The sequence below is a fragment of the Phacochoerus africanus genome, chromosome 7 (assembly GCF_016906955.1).
Source record: "Phacochoerus africanus isolate WHEZ1 chromosome 7, ROS_Pafr_v1, whole genome shotgun sequence".
Classification (NCBI taxonomy): Eukaryota; Metazoa; Chordata; class Mammalia; order Artiodactyla; family Suidae; genus Phacochoerus; species Phacochoerus africanus.
Genome location: NC_062550.1, coordinates 92,586,274 through 92,610,902, shown reverse-complemented (window position 1 = coordinate 92,610,902; position 24,629 = coordinate 92,586,274). Strand labels below are relative to the sequence as shown.

Below are 24,629 nucleotides of genomic sequence, written 5' to 3'. Positions count from 1 at the left end.
TTTAAAATATGTCAAGTACTTTAAAATCCATCAGAACATTATAGGGGGTTTATGCAAGATTACTATGCTGATTACTCCTAAGCTTTTCCTCATGTGACAGTAATTCTTGGGCTATAACTAATAAAATTATCTATTCCAAGGCCACTTAATTCACACGCAAAAGTTGCTTTCCCATTTAAGTAATTACAAAAGTGACTAAGGAGAATTTTTAAACGATAGCTTACAGTTTATTAAAGCCATAGTTGTGGCGACGGCCTCTGTCCTAAGTCTCAGATTCAAGAAAAACTGAAAATCATTACTCCAGGACATGCAGACAAGTCACCAGGAAACTTGTGGAGCAGAAACACAGTGGTCTTTGCATTCACGGCAACCATCGCTGCCGGATCCCACGGGCCTCCAAGTCAGGAGATTTCAAACTGCTTCCTTTTGCATAAGGAAATTCAAACACAGTTTTACTGCCCTTTATTGAGTACTTAATATGAATCAAGTGCTGAGCTAAGTGCTGCACATAATATTGCATTTAGGAAAAAAAAGGGGGGGGCTCAAGGGTAATGAACCTGACTAGTATCCATGAGGATGTGGGTTCGATCCCTGGCCCCACTCAGCGGATTAAGGATCCAGCATTGCCATGTGCTGTGATGTAGGTCACAGACCGGCTTAGATCTGGCACTGTTGTGCTGTGGTGTAGCCTGGCAGTTGCAGCTCCAATTCGACCCCTGGCCTAGGAACTTCCAAATGCCTTGGCTGCAGCACTAAATAAGACAAAAAAAAAAAGGGTCTACTTTCTCTTGTAGTCTTCATTTTACACACGGGATCAGACAGTTAATGTTCTTGACCAGCATGTTGCTTATGGTATCACTTTCTCCAGTAGTTTTAAGTAGTGATAGCTGCAGTGATAGATGAAGCTATAGACTGAGCTAGCTAGTACGAAATTCAGGATCAGACCTCTTGTTTATAATTCTTAAATGAGAGTTCACTATCAAATCACTCCTACCAAAACTGGTGATCATGGCCTTCCAACTTCCCTATTCATTTAGTCATTTATGCAACAAATATTTATTGAGTACTTAACTATGTAGCTAGCACTGTTTTAGGTATTAAGGATACATTAGAGAATCTGGTGGAGAAGCAAATACAGTCCTCCCTCCATATTCACCAGGATTGGTTCCAGGATCCACCACAGATACCAAAACCCATAGATGCTCAGATCAGCCCTCTGTAAACTGGGCTCTGCATTCACATCCCCCAATTCGACCAACCATAGATCATGTACAGTTGGCCCTTGAACAGCACAGGTTTGAACCGAGTGGGTCTATACCACATGTGATATGGTATGTGTATTTACTTTCAGAAATCCAGGTATAAGTGGACCCAAACAGTCCAAACCTGTGTTGCCCAAGGGTCAAGTGTAATCATAAAACTCCTGCTATGGGGAGTTCATATTCAATCACTGCTATAACCCCACTCTTCTCCTGTCACCTGGGTACAGATCTTGGACACAGCCTCAGCGCTCTCCTTTTCCTCCACTCTCAACCAGATTCACGTCAGCTTCCTTGATATCCTTATATTTGTCATGTTCTCAAACCTTTCTCTAAATTTCAAAAAGCTTTGTCTGAACTTCTCTTTTATAACATTTATCCAAATCTGCCGATATTATAGTTACTTCTAAATTTACTTTATTCTCCTCTTGAATATAAACATGACAGGAAAGATGACATATTATCCAATTTTACTTTTAAAAAAACTGAAGAAAAAGAAAACTGAACAAAAACAGATCAGCAACTAGAAATAACGTGGTAATCTTCTTTTCAAAGCATGGTAGCACCACTCTCATTCCCCAGGACACACACAAGGATAACTGCTCCATCCACCCTTGTTTTCATTACCTTTATGACACAGCAGAGAAATGGTTAAGAGCACAGGCTCTGGAATCAAACGGTCCAAGCTCTGTTTTGTTTTCTCCTTTCTGTATTTTAAAGATACTGTTCTACTGTCTTCGGGTTTACATTATTTCCAAAAGGAAGTCTGCTGTCATTCTTATCTTTGTTCTTCTGTACAAAATCTTTTTTCCTCTGGTTATTTTTTTAATTCAACATTTTAATTTTATTTATTTATTTTTGTCTTTTTAGGGCCACATGCGCGGCATACAGAAGTTCCCAGGCTAAGGGGTCAAATCAGAGCTATAGCTGCCAGCCTACATCACAGCCAAGCAACTCCCAATCCGAGCCACGTCTGTGACCTGCACCACAACTTGCAGCAATGCTGTCGTGCAAAGATCCTTAACACACTGAGCTCAACGTTTTTATTTTTAGACAGTGGTAGGTGCTCAGACAGTTATTAGGAATGATACAGAGAGATCCCATGTACTTTTACCGTTTCCCCCAAAGGTAACATCCCTTCTCTTCCATTTCCTGAGAGACATGGTACGGAATTGGTGCTCATACTTCTTTAAACACTTCATAGAATTCTCCAGTGAAATTCTTCTGGGGAAGTTTTCCCCAAATCTCTCCATAAAACAGTTCTTTGTTCCACTGATTTTCTCTATTGTTTTTGTTTACAGTTTCATTAATTTTTGCTCTTGTGTCCTTCCCTCTGCTTGCTTTGGGTTTATTTTGATCCTTTTTCTAGGTAATTAAGGTAGGAGCTTAGGTTATTGATTCAACATTTTTCCTCATTTATAATAAATGTATTTAGTGCTATACATTTTCCTCTCAGCAATGCTTTAGCTGGTCTCAAATATTTTAATGTCACACTTTATCATTAAGATTAATTTTTTAAATTGTTTTCACTGAAATTTCCCCTTTTTACAAATGAATTATTTGAAGTGTGTCAGTTAACTTCCAGATGTTTAAAGATTTCCTGTTACTTTTCTATTAATTTCTAGTTTGATTTGATAGTGGCTAGAGAATTCACTCTGCATAATTTCAATTTTTATAAATTTGCTGAAGTTTATATTATGGCCCAGGATATAGTCTGTTTTGGTATATGTTCAGTGGGCACTTGAAAAGAATGTATTTAGGTACTCTTGTTGGGTAGAGTGTTCTATAAATGTGAATTAGATTCTGTTGGTTGATGGTACCATAGAGTTCCGTATCTTTCCTGATTTTCTAGTTGCTCTATCAATTGCTGAGACAGGGGTGTGAAGTCCCCAAGAATAATTTAGATTTGCCTATTTCCCCTTTTAGGTCTATCAGTTTTTGCTTCATATATTTTGCAGCTCTGGTTCAAACACACTTAGAATTCCTCTTCTTGATAGACTGATGTTTTTGTCATATAATCTTTATTTGTTATTGTTATTGGCTCTAAAGTCTACTTTATGTGATATTAATATAGCCACATCTGGTTTTTTTTGTTTGTTTTCTTCCATACCTGCAGCATGCAGAAGTTCTTAGGCCAACATCGTACCTGCACCACAGCAGTGAAAATGCCAGATCCTTAACCTGCTGCACCACCAAGAAACTCTGCACTCCTAATTTTTAATTAATGCTTATATGATGTATCTTTTTCTATTGTTCTCCTTACCAATTACTTAGATTGTTATACTTGAAGTTTCTGATAGACAGTGTATATAGTTAGGTCTTCTGTTTTAAAGTCAACTCTGTAAATCCTCATCTCTTAATTGGTATATTTAGACTATTTATTACAGCTATTAATTATATTATGGCTTAAGTTTCTCTTTTTTTCTACTTATTAGTTTTTCAAAGTTTCTGTTTTCTTTTTCCTGCCTTCTTGTAGTTTTACAGGATTCCTTTTTGATTTATCTATCATGTTTTGAGTATATCTCTTTCTGGACAGCTCTCATAGTTGTTGCTCTGAATATTACATTGTAATACATAACTTGTCATAGTCTACTGGACTCATCTAACCATTCAAGTGATGTGCAGAAGCTTTATTTCCACTTACATACTTCTCTTATTTATAACTGTCTGAATTATTTCCTCTAAACACATTTAAAACCACACCTGACAGTGTTATAATTTTTATTTCAATCATCAAACAAAATTTAGAAAATTAATTCAGGAAAAGAAGGTCTATATGCTTACTGTATTTTATTCTTCTTGATGTTTTAAAATTCCTTCTTTTATTGTTTTCTGTTTTGAGAATTTCCCTTAGACATGATTTTGAATAAGTCTACTGGCAAGGGATTCTCTTAGTTTTCCTTTTCCTAAGAATATCTTGATTTACCCTTCATTCCTGAAAAATATTTTTGTTGCAACACATCTTTTCCTTCAGTACTTGATAATTCTGTGTCACTTCCTTCTGGCCTCTATGGTTTCTGATGAGAAGTAGTGTAGAATTGTTTTCCCTCTATAAGTAAGGTATCGTTTTTCTCTTGCTGCTTTCAAGATTTGCTTTTCCTATAGTTTTTATGTTTTATTATAATGTCTCTTATTATGGATTTCTTTGGTTTTATCCTATTTAATCCTCATACAGATTCCTGAATCTGTATATCATGCCTACCAAATTCGAGGATTTTTCAGCCCGGATTTCTTCAAGTACTTTTTAGCACTACTTTATCTTTTCCTTTCAAGGACAAGAATCTTACTTCTAAGATTCTTCTAAGTCCAAAAGGTTACCTGCGGCACTATCTGTTCATTTCTTTTTTTAATCTAGTTTCTGCAGTTTGTTCACTTCTAGTAATTTCTAATGTTCTGCCTTTAAGTTCACTGATTCTTTCTTCTGTCCCTTCCATTCTGCTGTTGAGGCCAGCCAAAATGTCAAGACATTTGTATTGTTTTCTTGGTTCTATTTTTCAGTTCTAAAATTTCCATTTGATTTTTCTTCATATTTTCTGTATCTTTGGTGAGACTCTATTTTTTCATTTGTTGCAAGCATGTTTATAATTTAAGGATTTTTACTAAGGCCGTTCTAAAATTTTGTCAGATAATTCTAACATCTCTATCATCTCAACGTTGACAAGCTACTATCTTTGTTCACTGAGTTTGAGATCTCCCAGGTTCTCAATGTAAGTGATTTTTGATTGAAATTTAGACTTTTTAGGTATGTGTTATGAGACTGTGGATGTTAAAATTTCTGTTTTAGGGATTTCCTGTCGTGGTGCAATGGAAACAAATCTGACTAGGAACCATGAGGTTGCAGATTCGATCCCTGGCCTCACTCAGTGGGTTAAAGATCTGGTGTTGCTGTGAGCTATGGTGTAGGTTGCAGATGCAGCTTGGAATCTGTGTTGCTGTGGCTGTGGCATAAGCCAGCAGCTATAGCTCCAATTTGACCCTTAGCTTGGGAACCCCCATATGCTGCAGGTGTGGCCCTAAAAAGCAAAAAGAAAAAAAAAGTTTCTGTTCTATTTAGCAGACTTTCTATGAGATCACTCTGACAGGGTAAGTAATGAGGTGTTACTATCCCATTACTGCCAGGTATAGGTGGTGATGCAGATTCTCCAATTTACCTCTATGATACCCATGGTGTGGGAGGTCCCTCATAACACCCATGCTGGGTAGAAGTGAGAGTTCCAGCTCACCACTAGGCCCACTGGTGCCTCCCCAGATGACAGGTGTAAGAGTGATTTATTACTGCTCCCCATGGGTCCTCCACTGACACTACATGGCTATGCAGTGGCAAAAATCCTGATTCTATACTAGACCTTCCCTGACACAAGCCAAGAAGGCAAAGAGTGGGGCACCTCATTACTGCCAGTTGAGGGTAGAAACCTAGGCTCCTAATATCATCTCCACTGCCACCTTGGCAAGGGAAGAGGAGAGTCCTTGTTATTGTCAAGTGTGAATGTAAGTCGTGGCTCCCTGCCTGGCCTTCTCTGCTATCATCTTGGTTGTGAGTTAGGGTTCCTCATTACATCCTGGGAAGGTGGAAGTCTAGGTGCACCGCTGGCCTTTGCTGGTATGGGTAGATACAGCGTCAGTTTTTAATTGTAGTATTTGGCTGCAGTAGAACTGTTATTATCTAAATTACGTAGGCTACTCTGCTGCTCTTTTCCTAATGCTTGCCTGGAGACAACAGGTCTGTGCTAGGAATTCTTACTGCCTAGGTCAAGTTGCTGGTTTCTCAGCATCAATACTGGGCCATTGTAGGCAAAATGAAACCACTGCAAACATACTACAGTCAATCCTTGGGTCCCAAGGTCCTTAGCTGGTATGCCTTTCCTCTATCTTTCAGTGTCTCATGTTCGTTGGTATATATAAGATCCAGTGTTTTTTTTTTTTTTAAGTTCCCTGTCCAAGGACTAAATCTGGGCTAAAGCTGTGGCAACATGGATCATTTTAATCCACTGCACTGGGCTCGGGAATTGAGCCTGTGCCTCCACATTGGCCCGAGCTGCTGCAGTTGGGTTCTTAACCCACTGCACCACAAAGGAAACTCCAGTAATTTGAATCTATGTGCCTTGGTATAATTTTCTGTGTATGTGGTACAGTGAGAGTCTTAGATCTGTGAGTTCATAGTTTTCATAAAATCTGAAAAATTTGGCCATTATTTCTTAAATATTTTATACTGTTCTGCCCTTCTTTTAGAATTCAATTATCCAGTGTTATCTGCATATAGGCTCTATTCATATTTTCCCTATCTTTTTTCTCTCTGTATTTCATCTCAGTTTCTACTGCTGTACCTTCAATTTAGCTATTATTTTTTCTTCTGCAGGAATTAATCTACTTCAAATGTATTTTCATTTAGATTGTATTTGTCATTGCTATGCTCTTTTCTTAAAAATATGGAGTTCTTCTGTGGCACAGCAGGTTAAATATCTGGTGTTGTCACTCCAGTGGCTTGAGTTGCTGCTGTGGCATGGGTTCAATCCCTAGCCCAGGAACTTCCACATGCCACAAGCATGGCCAAACAGTAATGATGAAATTATGATTATTATTATTATTCTCATCTCTCTCATTTTGTTTGACTTTTCCCTAAACTTTTTTTTTGTCTTTTGTCTTTTTTGTTGTTGTTGTTGTTGTTGCTATTTCTTGGGCTGCTCCCACGGCATATGGAGGTTCCCAGGCTAGGGGTCGAATCGGAGCTGTAGCCACCAGCCTACGCCAGAGCCACAGCAACGCGGGATCTGAGCCGTGTCTGCGACCTACACCACAGCTCACGGCAACGCCGGATCGTTAACCCACTGAGCAAGGGCAGGACCGAACCCGCAACCTCATGGTTCCTAGTCGGATTCGTTAGCCACTGCGCCACGACGGGAACTCCAACTTTTCCCTAAACTTTTCAAGCACATGGAGTATATTTAAATGGTTTGATGACTTTGTCTACTAAGTCTGTAATTTCTAGGTCTGTTTCCATCAATTGATCTTTTCATTCATTCTGAAATAGATTTTCCTGCTTCTCTGCATGCTAAGTCATTTTTTAAAATAGTCTTTATATTTTAGAGTAGTTTTAGGTTTAGAGCAAAATTTAACAGAAAGTACAGTTCCTATATCTCCCTGCCCTCAATATGCACAGACTCCCCCAATATCAACATCTCATACCAAAACAGAACATTTGCTACAAGTGATGAAACTATACTGACATATCATTATGACCAAAAGTCTACAGTTTTACAGTTCACTCTCGGTATTGCATATTCTATGCATTTTGACAAATGTGTGCTGGCATGTATCCACCACTGTAGTATCACAAACTAGTTTCACTGCCTTAAAAATCCTTTGTGTATCATCTACTCATCTTGCCCCTCTCCTCTAAGCCCTGGCAACCACCAAACTTTTTATCTTCATAGTTTGTCTTTTCCAAAATGTCCTATGTTGGAATCCTGCAGTATGTAACCTTTTCAGATTGGCTTCTTTCAGTTAATAATACATATTTAAGGTGCCTCCATATCTTTTCATGGTTTGATAGCTCACTCCTTTGTACAACAGGATAATATTCCATTGTCTGGATATATCATAGTTTATATAACTCTTCACCTACTGAAGAGCATCTTGGTTGCTTACAAATTTTTGCAATTAGGAATAAAGTTGCTAGCAATATTAGTGTGCAGGTTGTTGTGCAAACGTAAGTTTTCAACTCTGAGGTAAACACCTGGGAATATGACTGCTGGGTCGCATAATCAGATTATGTTTAGTTTTGTAAGAAATTGCCAAACTGACTTCTGAAGAGGCATTTCCACCAGCAGTGGTGAGGAGTCCTATTGTACTACATCCTCATCAGCAATTGGTATTCCCAGTGTTTTGGATTTGACCATTCTAATCAGTATATAATGGTTATCACAATGTTGTTTTAATTTGCAATTCCCTAACGACTTAGGCTAAATACGTCTGCATATGCTCTTTTGTCATATACCTTCTCTTTGGTGAGATGTCTGTTAAGATCTTTGGGCCTATTTTAAAATCAAGTTGTTTTCTTACTGTTGAGTTTCATACACAGTTCCTTGTATATTTTGAAGAACAGTCCTTTATCATATGTATCTGTAGCAAATATTTTCTCCCAGTATATGGCTTCTCCTCTCAATCTCTTAAGAATGTCTTTCAGAGCAGAAATTTTTTTATTTCAATGAAATCTAACTTAACAATTATTTCTTTCCTGTATCACATCTTTGGTGCTCTATATAAGTTATTGCTAAACCCAAAGTCATCTAGCTTTTTTCCTCCATTATCTTCTAGGAGCTTGATAATTTTAAATTTTATATTTAGGTCTATAAACCATTTTGTGTTAATTTTTGTGAAGGTGGTATGGTCTATGTCTAGCTCCATTTTTTTTTTTACATGTACATTTCTAGTTGTTTTAGCATTATTTATTGAAAAGACTATTTTTCTCTATTCTGCCCTTTCTTCTCTGTCAAAGACCAGATGACTATATTTGTATGGGTTTATTTCTCAACTCTCTGGTCTATTCAGTTAATCTATTTGTCTGTTCTTTTGCCATTATCACATTGTCTTTACCATAGCCCTATAGTCTGTCCTTCAACTTTGTCCTTCTTCAATATTGTACTGACTACTCTGGATCTTTTGCCTCTTTCTATAAATGTTAGAATTAATTTGCTGATATTTAAAAAACTCGCTGGAGTTTTTATTGAGATTAGTCATCTTGACAACATCTTTCTCTCCATGAATATTAGAATATTACTCTATTTATTCCTCTATTTATTTATTACTTTATTTATTCCTCCCTGATTATGTTCATTAGATCTTCATATAGATCTTGCATGTATTTTTATAAATATTTCATTTGGGGATATGCTAATTAAATGATACTGCTTTTTATGAGACTGACACACTGTTTACTGTGCTATGGAGGCAACTTGATGCTGCTTTTTAATTTCAGAGTCTACTTTTTCATTACTGTCATATAAGAAAGTGACTGTCATCTGTATATTAACTTTGTATCCTGTGACTCTAAGGGCTGATTAGTTCCAGGAGTTTTTTAACTGATTGTTTCAGACTTTCTGCACAGTCATGTATTTGTAAACAAGGAGAGTTTTGCTTCTTCCTTCAAAACTTGTATGTCTTTTATTTCCTTTTCTTGCCTTAACTGTATTAGCTCAGACTTCAAGTACAATACTGAAAAGGACTGGTAAGAGGGGACATCCTTGCCTTGTTCCCTATCTTAGTTTCTGGTTTCTCCACCAAGTATGGCATTAGGTGCAGGTTTTTATAGATGTTTTTTTATCAAGCTGAGGTAGTTCCCCTCTATTCTTAGTTTGCTAAGAGTTTTTTTCACAAATGGGTGTTGGATTTTATTGAAAGCTTCTTCTGCATCTATTGCTATGATCACATGATTTTTTTTCTTTGTCTAATTGATGTGATGAATTACATTAACTCATTTTCTAATGCTGAACCAGACTTGAATGCCTGGAATAAACCCTTCTTGTTCATGGTGCATTCCTTTTATATATTGTTGATTTCAATTTGCTAATATTTTGTTGAGGATTCTTACATCTTTGTTCTGAGAGGGTCTGGTCTATAGTTTTCCCATAATGCCTTTGGATTAGGTATTGGGGTAATGCTCGCCTCATGGAACAAATTAAGAAAAAATTGCCTCTGATTCTATTTTCTGGAAGAAGTATAAAGACTTGATAACTTCTTCATTAAATGTTTGGCAGAACCCAGTCATTTTATCCTGGATGTTATTAAACACTGTGAATTTCATGGTTTTTTTTCAGTGTGAGGTTCTTTTGTATTCCTTTATATATTTTTAAATCTTTTGTTCTGTTATGCAGTTAAGTTACTCAGAAACAGTTTGATATAGCCAGTATAATATTCAACAGAGAAAGCTGAATGCCTTCCTGACAAAATCTAGAACAAGACGAAGATACCCTCTCTCACTACTTTTATTCAACATAATATTGGAAGTCTTAGCCACAGCAATCAGAAATAAATAAATAAATAAATAAAAGATATCCAGACTGGAAGAGAAGAGGTAAAAGTGTCACTATATTCAGATGACTTGATACTACATATAGAAAATCCTAAGGACTCTACACAAAAACTATTAAAACTAATAGACAAATTCAACAAGGTAAGAGAATACAAGGTTAACAATCAGAAATTGGTTGCATTTCTGCATACTAACAATGAAATATCAGAAAAGGACTACAAAAATACAATACCTTTTAAAACGACACCAAAAAAAAAAAAAAAAAACCTAGTAATAAATGTGACCAAGGAGGTGAAAGACTTCTACGCTGAGAACTATAAAATATTCATAAAGAGGAGTTCCCGTCGTGGCGCAGTGGTTAACGAATCCGACTAGGAACCATGAGGTTGCGGGTTCGGTCCCTGCCCTTGCTCAGTGGGTTAACGATCCGGCGTTGCCGTGAGCTGTGGTGTAGGTTGCAGATACGGCTCGGATCCTGCGTTGCTGTGGCTCTGGCGTAGGCCGGTGGCTACAGCTCCGATTCGACCCCTAGCCTGGGAACCTCCATATGCCGTGGGAGCGGCCCAAGAAATAGCAACAACAACAACAACAACAACAACAAAAATATTCATAAAGAAAATTAAAGAGGATTCAAAGAAATGGAAAGATATCCCATGCTCCTGGATTGGAAGAAGTTACTAACATTGTTAAAATAGCCCAAAGCAATCTACAGATTTAAAGTAATCACTATCAAATTAACCATGACATTTTCCTCAGAACTAGAACAAATAATGCCAAAATTTATGTTACCATTAAAGACACAGAATTGCCAAAGCAATCTTGAGGAGGGGGAAAAAAAAAAACAAAAAAAAACGAAGCAAGAGGCCTAACTCTTCCAGACTTCAGACAATATTACAAAGCTACAGTAATTAAGACAGTGTGACATCAAGACATATGGATCAACAGAACAGAATAGAGAGCCCAGAAATAAACCCAGGTATCTACAGCCTGTTAATCTTTAATAAAGGAGGGAAGAATATAAAATGGGGGGAAAAAAATCTCTTCAGCAAGCGGTAGTGGGAAAACTGGACAGCTGCATGTAAATCAAAGAACTCTAACATACCCTCACTCTATGCACAAAAATAAACTCGAAATGGCTTAAAGACTTAAATATAAGACATGACACTATAAAACTCCTAGAAGAGAATACTGGCAAAACATTCTCTGATATAAACCATACAAATGTTTTCTTAGGTCAGTCTCCTAAGGCAATAGAAATAAAAACAAAAATAAATAAATGGGACCTAATCAAACTTACAAGCTTTTGCAGAGACAGCAAAACCATAAAAAAAAAAAAAAAATATGAGATGACAACTTATGGAATGGAAGAAAACAGTTGCAAAGGATGCAACCAACAAGGCCTTAATCTCCCAAATATACAAACAACTCACACAACTCGACAACAACCACCAAAAAAACCCAATCAATCAAAAAATAGGCAGAAGACCTAAACAGACATTTCTCCCAAGAAGACATAAGGAAGACCACTAGGCACATGAAAAAATGCTTAACATCAATAATTATTTGAGAAATGTAAATCAAAACCACAATGAGGTACCAACTCACACTGGTCAGAATGGCCATCATTAATAAATCTACCAATAATGCTGGAGAGGGTGTGGAGAAAAGGAAACACTCCTACTTTTGGTGGGAATGTAAATTAGTACAACCACTATGGAAAACAGTATGGAGGTTCCTCAGAAAGCTGAATATAGAAATACAAAAAAAAAGAAAAAGAAAAAGAAATACCTTATGATCCAGCAATTCCACTCATGGACATATATCTGGACAAAACTATAATTCAAAAAGATACACACACTGATATGTTCATAGCAACACTATTCACAACAGCCAAGATATGGAAACAACCTAAAAATGTCCATCAACAGATGAACAAATTATGGAAGATGTGTGTGTGTGTGTATATATATATATATATACACACACACATATATACACACACACATTGGAATACTACTCAACCATAAAAAAAGAATGAAATAATGCCATTTGCAACAACATGGATACAACTAGAGATTATCATAGAGTGAAGTATATCAAAAAGAGAAGGACAAACACATGATATCACTTATATGTAGAATCTAAAATATGGCACAAATGAACCTATTTACAAAGAGAAACAGACTCAGAGACATGGAGAACAGACTTGTGGCTGTCAAGGGAGAAGGGTGAAGAAGTGGGATGGACTGCGAATTTGGGGTTGATAGATGCAAAGTATTACATTTAGAATGGACAGACAATAAGGTCCTACTTGTACAGCACAGGGAACTATATCTAATCTCCTGGGATAGGCCATGATGGAGAATAATTTTTTTTTAAAAATAGTATTTAAAAAAATATTCCTGGATCCCTTTGCTGTACAGAAGGAACTGGTACAACATTGTAAATCAACTATACCTGAATTAAAAAAAAAAAAATTCAGAAGAAAAAAATCTATCATGAGGGACATGTGATTTCCTCTAGTGCTTTTAGGAAAACACTAACAAAATGTCCCTCAAGTCTTTCCCTACAAACCAAAACAATAAAGAATATTCAGTTATGTCTTTTATCTGTAGAAGTGAAAGTATACGAGTATTGTGTGAATCCTTAATTAATGCAAGAAAATCCAATTATTTTTAGTCCACCAAGCTAATATATTTTACAACAGTTAAAACTGTAAAATCGAAAAATTGATAGATGGCAAGAGTAGGTTTTACTTTGAAGTTTTACTGCTGTTTCATGATCCACATCATCTCACTAGTTTTTATTTTAATTGTATAGAAAAACTGGAATATAAAGTGAAGGAATGAAAGCAGATACCCAATTACCCACTGACTAATATTGCTCCTGCATAATCAACAGGCAAGTAGAAAAAAAGAGAACTTTGGTCTTATTAGAAAGTTTTATTTTTCTAGCCTTTACTAATCATGTCTTCTTACATAGCTGTTTATCTTCAGATTTCTAAGAATGTCATAAGACATTCCAAGTAAAAAACTGATGATGCCAGTGGCACCTTAAAATTTTTAATGAATATCATTTGGTCTTTCATGGGTGAAAAAATAGAACAGTCATCAGATTTCAGATGCAGGTTTCATTCCTTAAAATAAAAAAACTAAGAAACTAGAGAATACCAATAATTATTACAGATAAACATCAACATAAGATTTTAAAAGCAAAATGTAAAATAAAGCACCACTATCTTGAACCTCAGTAGTTACTCTTCAATATACTAAATCTACATTTTAAGCTAGACATCTTTATGAATCGTTTTTTCCACAGGAAAATTTCTATATTCAGTTCCTAAAGGAACTATATCTATCTAGCCTATCATAACTACAGATTCAAAAATCATTCATAATCATACATAATGTAGACTGACTGATCTTTCTACAAAACTACAATGGTAATATGGCCCCCAACAAGCATGGCAACTTCAAATCATTGGTAATTTCAAACTTAAATGTCTAGGCTGGGAGTTGGGATACCTGAGTTCTCTTGTTAGCTTAGCTGCTGAGTTTCTGTGAGACTTTGGGCAGGTCACTGATTTTGTACTTCAGTGTCTCCAATTTCAACTAGAGAACATAAGACAGTCCTGCCCCATCTCACTGACCATTATAACAGAAGTGAGATCATATGGATAAAAATCATTTAAAGGCATAAATAATTTTTAAATAAAAAGGCTATTATAAATATTTACACTTTTCTGGCACTGTATCTTTAATGGACTCAGATGATCCAAAATTCATTCACCTTCTTACATTTCAAACAATCATGGAACAATGTGCTCATGGGTAAGAAGATATCACTCTGTTCCAATTAGTATTTGGTAAAGGAAAGAGAGTATATTTTAGCTTAGTTCCAAATAAAGATAATGCAGTAAATATATAACAAAGGTGTGTTTGTACACAAGTGCTTCACATAACTACAGATACCTGGCTACTTTTTATAAATTCAACTAGCATTAGGCTTCTTATTTAAATACAGCAGGATAAAACTAGTATTTCCCTTGTTCCATCCTGAAAAAATCATCTAAAAGCAACATAAAGAATAAGAACGACAAAGCTGGGTTTTGGCTAAAACAGGAAACAAACCACAAAATGAGTAGAGAGGCTGTCAAACTCGACAAATAGAGAATAAGGGTATAGGCTGGGGGTATCAAAGAGAGAACGGTGCTGTTGTAGATGTCAGAAAGAACAAAGTGACGGTGATGGGAACATCCTCAAGTATAAATTTCTTGTTTCTATCAGTAGAAACAAGGTGCACAGGCTGACACCAAGAGCTCTCCTGAATACGGACTGACTCTAAGGTGTAGAAGGGGACAGTGCTAAATAAAAAATCACACAGACAAACTATTTATTTGCAAAGAGAAGTCTGTCTCTGTGGCTAACAGAGAAGAGAGACTTTATCTGACTGGGACAAAATAAAAAAGGAAAGGATAAGAAAATCTAACAGCCAAAAAGGAATATTCACAAGAAAAAAGTCATGTCCAGATAAAAAGCATGACAAATACATGACCATTAATTTAGACAACTTAATTACGCAACCAACTCTAAGCTGGAATTCACACACAAAAAAAATCATACAATTTTATTGACTAGAAGGATAATGACTCAACTAGTATAATCAACAACTTACCTCTGATTGATATTTTATTTTTTCTTCTTCTAAAACACGTGCAAATTCTTCTTTCTGGTGTTCAAATTCTGATTTGAGAAATGTATGTTCATAGCGAAGCTTATTATATTCAGCTCGATACTTTTCCACTTCCTAGATTAAAAAAGATTGTAATTTATCACAAATTTATAAATGAAAATTGTACTCACTCCAAAAATCAAATCAATTTAAAATTTTTCAAAAATTATGAGAGCCATTCTAAAAGTAAAAAATAAGATTAACGGAAGTATAAATAAATTTTAGAAAAGTTCTCATGACAAGGACGTTATAAACAGAGTTAGCATACCCCGAGAAGGTATCAGCAATGCAAATTACAATTACTCTTATTTCCTCACCGATTCTCATAATAATAAAAATGTATAGCATGCCAAAAGTTCTGACCTCTAGATTTAGTAAAAGTTGTAGCATACTTTTCAAAATACAGTTAGATTTTAAAAATTAATTCTTTAATAAAATATAAAATACCCCCCTAAAAGTCAGGATGAATTCCAAGTAGGTAACAGATTACTTGAATATTTAGTACAGTAACTTAAGGTTCAATCAAATATTACAATGACAGTCCAATGCACACCAGTCTGAAGAATATAAGTAGCACCAATTCTTCTGACTCACCAGGAACACATGCAATTCCTATGCTTCAATGCTGCTTCCTAGCACTACAAAAGTTGCTGGCATTCTGAATCTCTACAGGCAACAGATCAGGAAGATGTAACACTATTTCAACATGCACATGGAAATTAATAAAGGAAAGCATGTCTCCTAAAATATTCAGCTCACTGTAAATATTCAGTTAAAAGATGTCGCTTTCTAAATCAGTTTACAAACCAAGAAAGTGGGTTTTGTAATCTTACTAGAGACAAACTTTTTTTTTTTTTTTTTTTTGAAAAACATGCTTTTACTTAACTTGATCACCCACCTTAGGCTTGAGTGATTTTTTAATTCCACAAAATTAAATCTACTCCTAAACCATAATGCTTTGGTTATCCACCAGGAGGATATTCAAAAGATGACTTTATCAAGCCAGTAAGGCATTTATAAAGAGGATTCCACAACGGTTTACTGCAATTGGCAGTATCCCTAGACTACAGCTTCTAAAGAGGCCCATTTTAAAGGGGACAATATTCATTTGTGTGTATAAGGCCCATATATTTATTAAATAAGGTAACATATACAAAATATCTAGCAAAATATGTAACATACTTTATGTGTCATCTTTTCCTGTTCCCTTTATTAAGTAGAGTGACATACCAACATTTCATAGGAGGAGACTGATCTCAATCTGAAGAAAAATTAACAAATTTGTACTTTTCTGAGGTTGCATGAAATTCATTCTTTCATTCAACAAATATTAACTGAGCACTTGTATGCTAGGAAGTTTCCGGAACTTGGAATATAACAGTGAACAAAACAGATATAGGGTCCTCTTCTCATGCAATTTACATTCCAGAGGTAGTAAAAGAGAATTAAAAATAAGCAAAAGAAACACTATACGATAATAAATGCTAGAGAAAAATAAAGAGCAGAGCAGGGTAAACGGGAACCCAAAAGTCTACGGAGAGTGATGGGAAAGGCAGGTTGCAATATTAAGTGGAGGTGGGGGTTGGTCAAAGTAGGCCTCATTGAGGTGGTGAAATTTTGGCAAAGACTTGAAAGAGATGAGGAAGTTAGGCAAAAGATGCATGGCAGGAGTAACCGCTAGGGCAAAGACTTGAACTACACCGTTTCTGGAGTGCTAAAGAAGCACCATGGAGGCCAGTGTGCATGGAGGCGTGAGAGCGGATCCCGTGCAGCCTTAATGGCCACCAAGAGCACTCTGAGTAAGAAGGGAAGCTACCATGGGGCTCTCGAGTAGGAGGAGAATGATGCTTTTCATGAAGCCTTTCACAGTCACATGAAGATAAATGCTAAGTCATTCTATACAAATTACTTACTTCATCAAGATTCCTAAAACGTTCTCTCATTGGAGTTTCTAGTTCCTGCTGTATTTGGGCTCGTAACAATTCCAACTTTTGAGGGGTTAATACCTAATATGAAGAGAAATACAAATAATTCTAAATATGAAATGACAAATATTAAAGAATTAGACATATTTCCAAGCTTCTCCCCTAATTATGACAAGGAAATTCAACTAACAGAAATTTCACAATATACCTATTCCTACAGTGACCATTATATAAAGAAAACCATCATTGGAGTAATACTTTGAGAAACTCAATTTCAGGCTCTCAGAGATGTCTAAAATTCCATTAAGATGAGGGTAACGTCAATCACTGATTACTGTTATTATTACAAATAACCAGGTTGGCAGCTAAGGTTATCATGCTGGATACAGTACCTGAGTCTATTTTCTAGAGCAAGCAAAACAAAGGTGTTAATAATGTGGTATATACCACAGGAAATTCTTCAGACTTATTTTCAATCGGGAAAAGCTGATTTTTACTTTAACCCCTGCTCAGTGGGGTAAGGATCTGGTGTTGCCCTAAGCTGTGGTGTAGGTCACAGACGCAGCTCAGATCTGACCTTCAGCTCCTATATGACCCCTAGCCTGGAAACTTCCATATGCTGTGGTACATCCCTAAAAAGAAAAAAAAAAAAAAAAAAACTACAATAAGGTACCCCCCTCACATCAGTCCGACTGGCCATCATCCACCATCAATAAGTCCACAAATAACAAATGCTGAAGAGGGTTGTAGAAAAAGGGAACCCTCCTGCACTGCTGGTGGGAATGTAAGTTGGTAGAACCACTATGGAGAACAGTACGGAGATTCCTCAGGAAACAAAAAATAGAATTACCATATAATCCAGCAATCCCACTCCTGGACACATACCCAAAATAATGATTCAAAGAGATACATGCACTCCAATGTTCACTTCAGCACTATTCATAATAGCCAGGACACAGAAACAACCTAAATGTCATTGACAGATGAATGGGTTAAGAAGATGTGGTACATATATATAATGGAATATTATTCAGTGACACACAAAAAAAAAGCCTTTTACAGCAATATTGACGCAAGTAGAGATTATCATGCTATGTGAAGAGAGAAAAACAAATACCCTATGACATCACTTTTATGTGTAATCTAAACTATGGCACAGGAGTTCCCTGGTGGCCTAGTGGTTAAAGATCCAGAGCTGTCACTGCTGTGGCTTGGGTTCAAGCCCTGGCCCAGGAACATTAACATGTGGCAGGTGCAGCCAAAAAAAAAAAAAAAAAAAAGGCACAAGTTAATCTATCTACAAAATAAATAGACTCATGGACATAGAAAACAAACTTTTCATCAAGGACAAAGGGAGAGGGACAAAGACAGACTGACAATTTGGGGGCAGTAGATGCAAACTATTACACTTGGAATGGATAAGACACGATGTCCCACTGTATAACACAGCGAACTAGATCCAATCTTCTGGTATAAATCATAGCGGAAAGGAGTCTTTTAAGAAGAATGTATATATGTATGTAACTAAGTCAATTTTCTGTACAGTAGAAATTAGCACACTATAAATCAACTATACTTTAATTTTTTAAAAAAGGTTAAAAAAAAGAATGGCATCTCTATATACACATTTCAGGAAGATGCAAGATGGACCAAAGTTTTGGTGGGAGAGAACTGGTGGCTGTGGGAGAGAGGCAGTGAATGGGTCTAGGAAAAACAGATTGAAAGCTCCAGTCATAAAACGGCTTATGATGTCACGAGTCTGTGAGTTTTGAGTCCACGGTGAGAAGAAACGGTAATTAAAAGAGAGTAATAGGTAAATTTTATTTGGATCCTGCTTCAAACAAAACAACTCTAAAAATAAAAATAAGCAAGCAAAACTATGGGAAAATTAGGGAAATCTGAACAAAGACACAAAGGGCTCTAAGAAATAAGAACTTTTAGGTATGGAAATGGTATTTTGGCTAAGCTTTTGAGGAATTGCCTTGCTATAATAGAGATACATACTAAAATGTTTACGGTTAAGATATTATGAGTTGCTTTTAAATAATCTAGAGAGGTCGAGAGACAGAGGCACAAGTGTTAGAAGATACAGAGGACAAGATGGTGGAGGAGTAGGGGGACACGCTCGCCCTCTCCCACAAACACAACAAAAAAGCACATCTACAGAATAAATGACTCGCACAGAACAGCAACCAATCGCTGGCAGAAGAACCTAAACTCCAATAACGGCAAGAAGTTTGTGACATTACTAGGTAAAACAAGAGAAAAGAGGAGAGTGAGAGAAGGTGAATCCGAGCGGGACGGGTGCTCCCGAAAGGGAACTGCGGAGGAGAAAGGGATCCCGCACCCTGGAAAGTCACCTACACGGGGGAAAGATCAAACGAACCGGAGGAATCTCCAGATGGAGAGAAGAGTGTAGCAGTAAGTTGGAGTACGGAAAAAGCCGATCGAGAACCGAACGGACCATCTGAACTACGGGCACAGTCACCAAAAACTGCGACGCCTGGGTGGGGGCTGGGCACCGAGACCTCGCCTCCGAGGGTTGGTCGCCGAGAAAGGGCCGGGGAACGCCTGGGTGGGAGCTGGGCACCGAGACCTTGGCTCCAGAGGTTAGACCCTGAGACGGGGCTGGGGGGCGAGGCGGAGCGGGAAACTGCTTGGGAGGTCCTGAAACCATTTGACAGGGCAGAGACTGCCTGGGAGACTAGAAAACAAAGCTGTCGCAGAGGAAGGGAGCAATACTCTAGGGGCGGGGAAGTGGAAAGCCACAGCAGAGGGAACCTGGGAGAAGAGCCTGGTCTGCGCCCATGCTGGGGAGGGGAGAGAAGAAGGGGTGGGTCCCCATAGAATACCCCCCACGCCACAGCAAGCTTACAGGCCCGCTAGCTAGCTGAAAGCTGTGCTTCCCAGTGCATCCCCTCCCCCCCACCCCCCGCCACCCCCTACGCTCTCCCCGAACCTGGGCTGCCTGCCATCCAGGAGGGCTGGCCTCAACAATTGCCTGAAGCCTACCACCGCAGAGGCTGTCCCTGCACAGGCCTGCTTGCCCTTTGGAGGGGCTACACTTCCACAGAGTAGCACCAAACACCACCAGCCCCCGAGAAAAGGCCTGCAGCCCAGAAAAGCTAGAACAAGCCTAGCCAGGCCGTGAATAGATCTGCCTAATTCTCGGACGGCTTTTTCTGAGTGAGGCTGGCCCAGGGAGGAGCCTCTTGGGTTTCCAACAGCCCTGCTACCCACCCAAGCCCCCAGGGGGTGCCCCACTCCCACGGAATAGCTGCTCAGCACCACCAGCCCCCTGGAAGAGCCCCTGCAGCCCAGAAAAGCTGCGACAAGCTTGGCCAGACTGTGAAAAGATCCGACTACATTCTCAGGCCGCCCTTCTGAGTTGGGCTGCCCTAGGGAAGAGCTTCTTAGGTTCTCAGAGACCCAGATAGCTGCTCCAGCCCCCAGGGGGTGCTGCACTCCTGAGGAACAGCTGCCCAACACCGCCAACCCCCTGCAAGAACCCCACAGCCTAAAAACACCAGAGCAAGCTCTGCATGACCAAGTGAAATCTGCTACCATTGTGGTGTGGACCTCCCAGTCCTGTCTGCCCTCAGGAAGTCCTCCTTTGCTTCAAAGAAACACCGTTAGCCCCATCAACACTCCAGAAAAGCCACACTGCCTCAAAAAAGATTGACCAACAACGCCAGCCGTCAGGAAATATTCCACAGCAGTGACAAGGCAAACACTGCCCGATCATGGAGAGTACAACTCCCTCAGGAGAAAGAAAACAACAAGCAAGATGAAGAAGCAGAGAAACCACCCCCAGTCAAACCAACAGGAGAACTCACCTAAAACAGTCAACAAGGGAAACAGATCTCTGCAGTCTGACAGACCTGGAGTTCAAAAGAGAAATAGTGAAAATACTGAAGGAATTAAGAGAAGATATGAACAGTAATGCAGATACCCTCAGAAAGGAACTAGAAAATATAAGGAGGAGCCAAGAAAAACTAGAACATTCATTTGCAGAGATACAAACTGAACTAAGGGCAGTAAAAACCAGAATGAATAATGCAGAAGAACGAATCAGTGATATGGAAGATAGAATAATGGAAATCACTCAATCCGGTCAACAGACAGAAAACCGAATCAAAAAACTGGAAAGCAATATAAGAAACCTATGGGATAATATAAAGCGGGCCAATCTACGCATAATAGGAATTGCAGAAGGAGTAGAAAAAGATAACGGGATAGAAAATATATTTGAAGAAGAAATTATCAATGGAAACTTCCCAAATCTAAAGGATACTGGGTTTAAGATACAAGAAGCACAGAGGGCCCCAAACAAACTGAACCCAAATAGACCCACACCAAGACACATCATAATAAAAATGGCAAAAGTTAGTGATAAAGAGAGGATCCTAAAGGCAGCAAGAGAAAAACAGAATGTTACCTACAAGGGAACCCCCATAATATCAGCTGATTTCTCTACAGAAACACTACAGGCCAGGAGGGAATGGCAAGAGATATTTAAAGTGCTAAAAGGAAAAAATATGCAACCTAGAATACTCTATCCAGCAAGAATATCATTTAAAATAGAAGGGGAAATAAAAATTTTTTCCAACAAACAAAAACTTAAAGAATACAGCAACACAAAACCCAGGTTAGAGGAAATATTGAAAGGGCTTCTCTAAACCAAAAAGAAAGGAAGGAAAGGGAAGAAAAAAAAAAAAGAAGAAGAAGAAGAAGAGGAAGAACTAGGACTGAGGAAACCACAATCAGAGAGCAGTCACTCAAATAAGCCAGCATACAGATTTAATCATGAACATGCTTCAAACAAAATAAAATTAAAAGAAAAAAATAAAAATAAAAAAGAGTCATCAAAACCATAAAATGTGGGCAAGGGATGTTAGGAAGTAAATGGCTAAAACACACAATTATGGGAAGGGGTTAGCATACTTAAAAAACAGGGCAACCACAAGCCAAAACCAAATACTGCATTTGCAAAAAATGGAAAAAAAAAACACACTCAAGCAGATAACAACAGGAGATCATCCAACCAAAAAAAAAAAAAAAAAGGAAGAATGGAGAACCATAGAATCAACTGGAACACGAGGTTCAAATGGCAAAAAATAATCATCTATCAATTATCACCTTAAATGTCAATGGACTTAATGCCCCAATCAAAAGATACAGAGTGGCTGAGTGGATAAAAAGGCAAAAACCTTCAATATGCTGCCTACATGAAACTCACCTTAGGACAAAAGATACATATAGATTGAAAGTGAAAGGGTGGGGAAAAATATTTCACGCCAATAGACATGACAGAAAAGCAGGAGTCGCAACGCTCATATCAGACAAAATAGACTTTAAAACAAAAGACATAAAGAAAGACAAAGGACACTACTTAATGATTAAGGGATCCATCCAAGGAGAGGATGTTACTATCGTCAACATATATGCCCCAAATACAGGAGCACCCAGATACATACCACAAATATTAACAGACATAAAGGGAGATATTGATGAGAATACAATCATAGTAGGAGACCTTAATACCCCCCTCACATCAATGGACAGATCCTCTAGACAGAAAACCAATAAAGAAACAGAGAGCCTAAAGGAAACAATAGAAAAGTTAGACTTAATTGATATCTTCAGGACACTACATCCAAAAAAAGCAGAATACACATTCTTCTCAAATGCTCATGGAACATTCTCAAGAATCAACCACATATTGGGACACAAAGCTAATCTCAATAAATTTAGGAGCATAGAAATTATCTCAAGCATCTTCTCTGACCACAATGCCATGAAATTAGAAATCAACCATGGGAAAAGAAATGACAAAAAACCTACTGCATGGAGACTAAACAACATGCTACTAAAAACCAGTGGGTCAATGAGGAAATCAAGAAGGAAATTAAAAACTACCTTGAAACAAATGATAAAGAAGACACAACCACTCAAAATCTATGGGATGCTGCGAAAGCAGTGCTCAGAGGGAAATTTATAGCAATACAGGCCTTTCTCAAAAAGAAGAAAGATCCCAAATGGACAACTTAACCCTCCACCTAAATGAATTAGAAAAAGAAGAACAAAAAGGCCTAAAGTCAGCAGAAGGAAGGAAATTATAAAGATCAAAGAAGAAATCAATAAAATAGAGACTCAAAAAACAATAGAGAAAATTAATAAAACCAAGAGCTGGTTCTTTGAAAGGTAAACAAAATTGACAAACCCCTGGCCAGACTCACTAAAAAGAGGAGAGAAAGAACCCAAATAACCAAAATTATAAATGAAAAAGGAAGAAATCACAACGGATACAGCAGAAATACAAAAAACCATAAGAGAATACTATGAACAACTATATGGCAACAAGTTTGACAATCTGGAAGAAATGGACAATTTTCTAGAATCTTACAGCCTGCCAAAACTGAATCAAGTAGAAACAGACCAACTGAACAGACCCATCACTAGAAATGAAATTGAAGAGGTCCTAAAATCACTCCCCACAAATAAAAGTCCAGGACCAGATGGCTTCACAGGTGAATTTGATCAAACATATAAAGAGGAATTGGTGCCCATCCTCCTGAAACTCTTTCAAAAGGTTGAAGGAGAAGGAATACTCCCAAAGACATTCTATGATGCCACCATCACCCTCATGCCAAAACCAGACAGAGATACCACCAAAAAAGAAAACTATCGCCCAATATCATTGATGAATATAGATGCAAAAATTCTCAACAAAATCTTAGCCAACCGAATCCAACAACATACCAAAAAAATTATACACCATGACCAGGTTGGGTTCATCCCAGGTTCACAAGGATGGTTCAACATACGCAAATCAATCAGCATCATACACCACATTAACAAAAAAAAGTCAAAAATCATATGATCATCTCAATAGACGCAGAAAAAGCATTTGACAAAGTCCAACAGCCATTCATGATCAAGACCCTCGCCAAAGTGGGTATAGAGGGAACATTCCTGAATATAATCAAAGCCATTTATGAGAAACCCACAGCAAATATAATCCTCAATGGGGAAAAACTGAAAGCCTTCTCACTCAAATCTGGAACAAGACAGGGATGCCCACTCTCACCACTGCTCTTCAACATAGTTTTGGAAGTCCTAGCCACAGCAATTCGACAAACAAAAGAAATAAAAGGCATCCATATAGGAAGAGAAGAGATCAAACTGTCACTGTATGCAGATGACATGATACTATACATAGAAAACCCTAAGGACTCAACCCCAAAACTACTTGAACTGATTCATAAATTCAGCAAAGGAGCAGGATATAAGATTAACATTCAGAAGTCAGTTGCATTTCTGTATACCAGCAATGAAATATTAGAAAAGGAATACAAAAACACGATACCTTTTAAAACTGCACCTCACAAAATCAAATACCTCGGAATACACCTGACCAAGGAGGTAAAGGACCTATATGCCGAGAACTATAAAACTTTAATCAAAGAAATCAAAGAAGAGGTAAAGAAATGGAAAGATATTCCATGTTCTTGGATTGGGAAAATCAATATTATAAAAATGGCCATACTACCCAAAGCAATCTACAGATTCAATGCAATCCCTATCAGATTACCCAGGACATTTTTCACAGAACTAGAACAAACAATCCAAACACTTATATGGAACAACAAAAGACCCAGAATCGCCAAAGCAATCCTGAGAAAC

At 37.6% G+C, this 24,629-nt stretch overlaps 1 protein-coding gene across 4 annotated transcripts in view; it reads right to left on the bottom strand.

The window, feature by feature from the left end:
* Positions 1-24,629, bottom strand: part of CEP83 (centrosomal protein 83) — a 139,778-nt gene that overhangs the window by 56,350 nt on the left and 58,799 nt on the right. For all 4 annotated transcript variants that reach the window (XM_047788280.1, XM_047788278.1, XM_047788279.1 and 1 more), the window contains 2 exons: positions 16,932-17,024; positions 14,962-15,093 (listed from right to left, as the gene is read on the bottom strand). In XM_047788280.1, the coding sequence (XP_047644236.1) occupies positions 14,962-15,093; positions 16,932-17,024 (225 nt within the window). The remainder of the gene's footprint in view (positions 1-14,961; positions 15,094-16,931; positions 17,025-24,629) is intronic.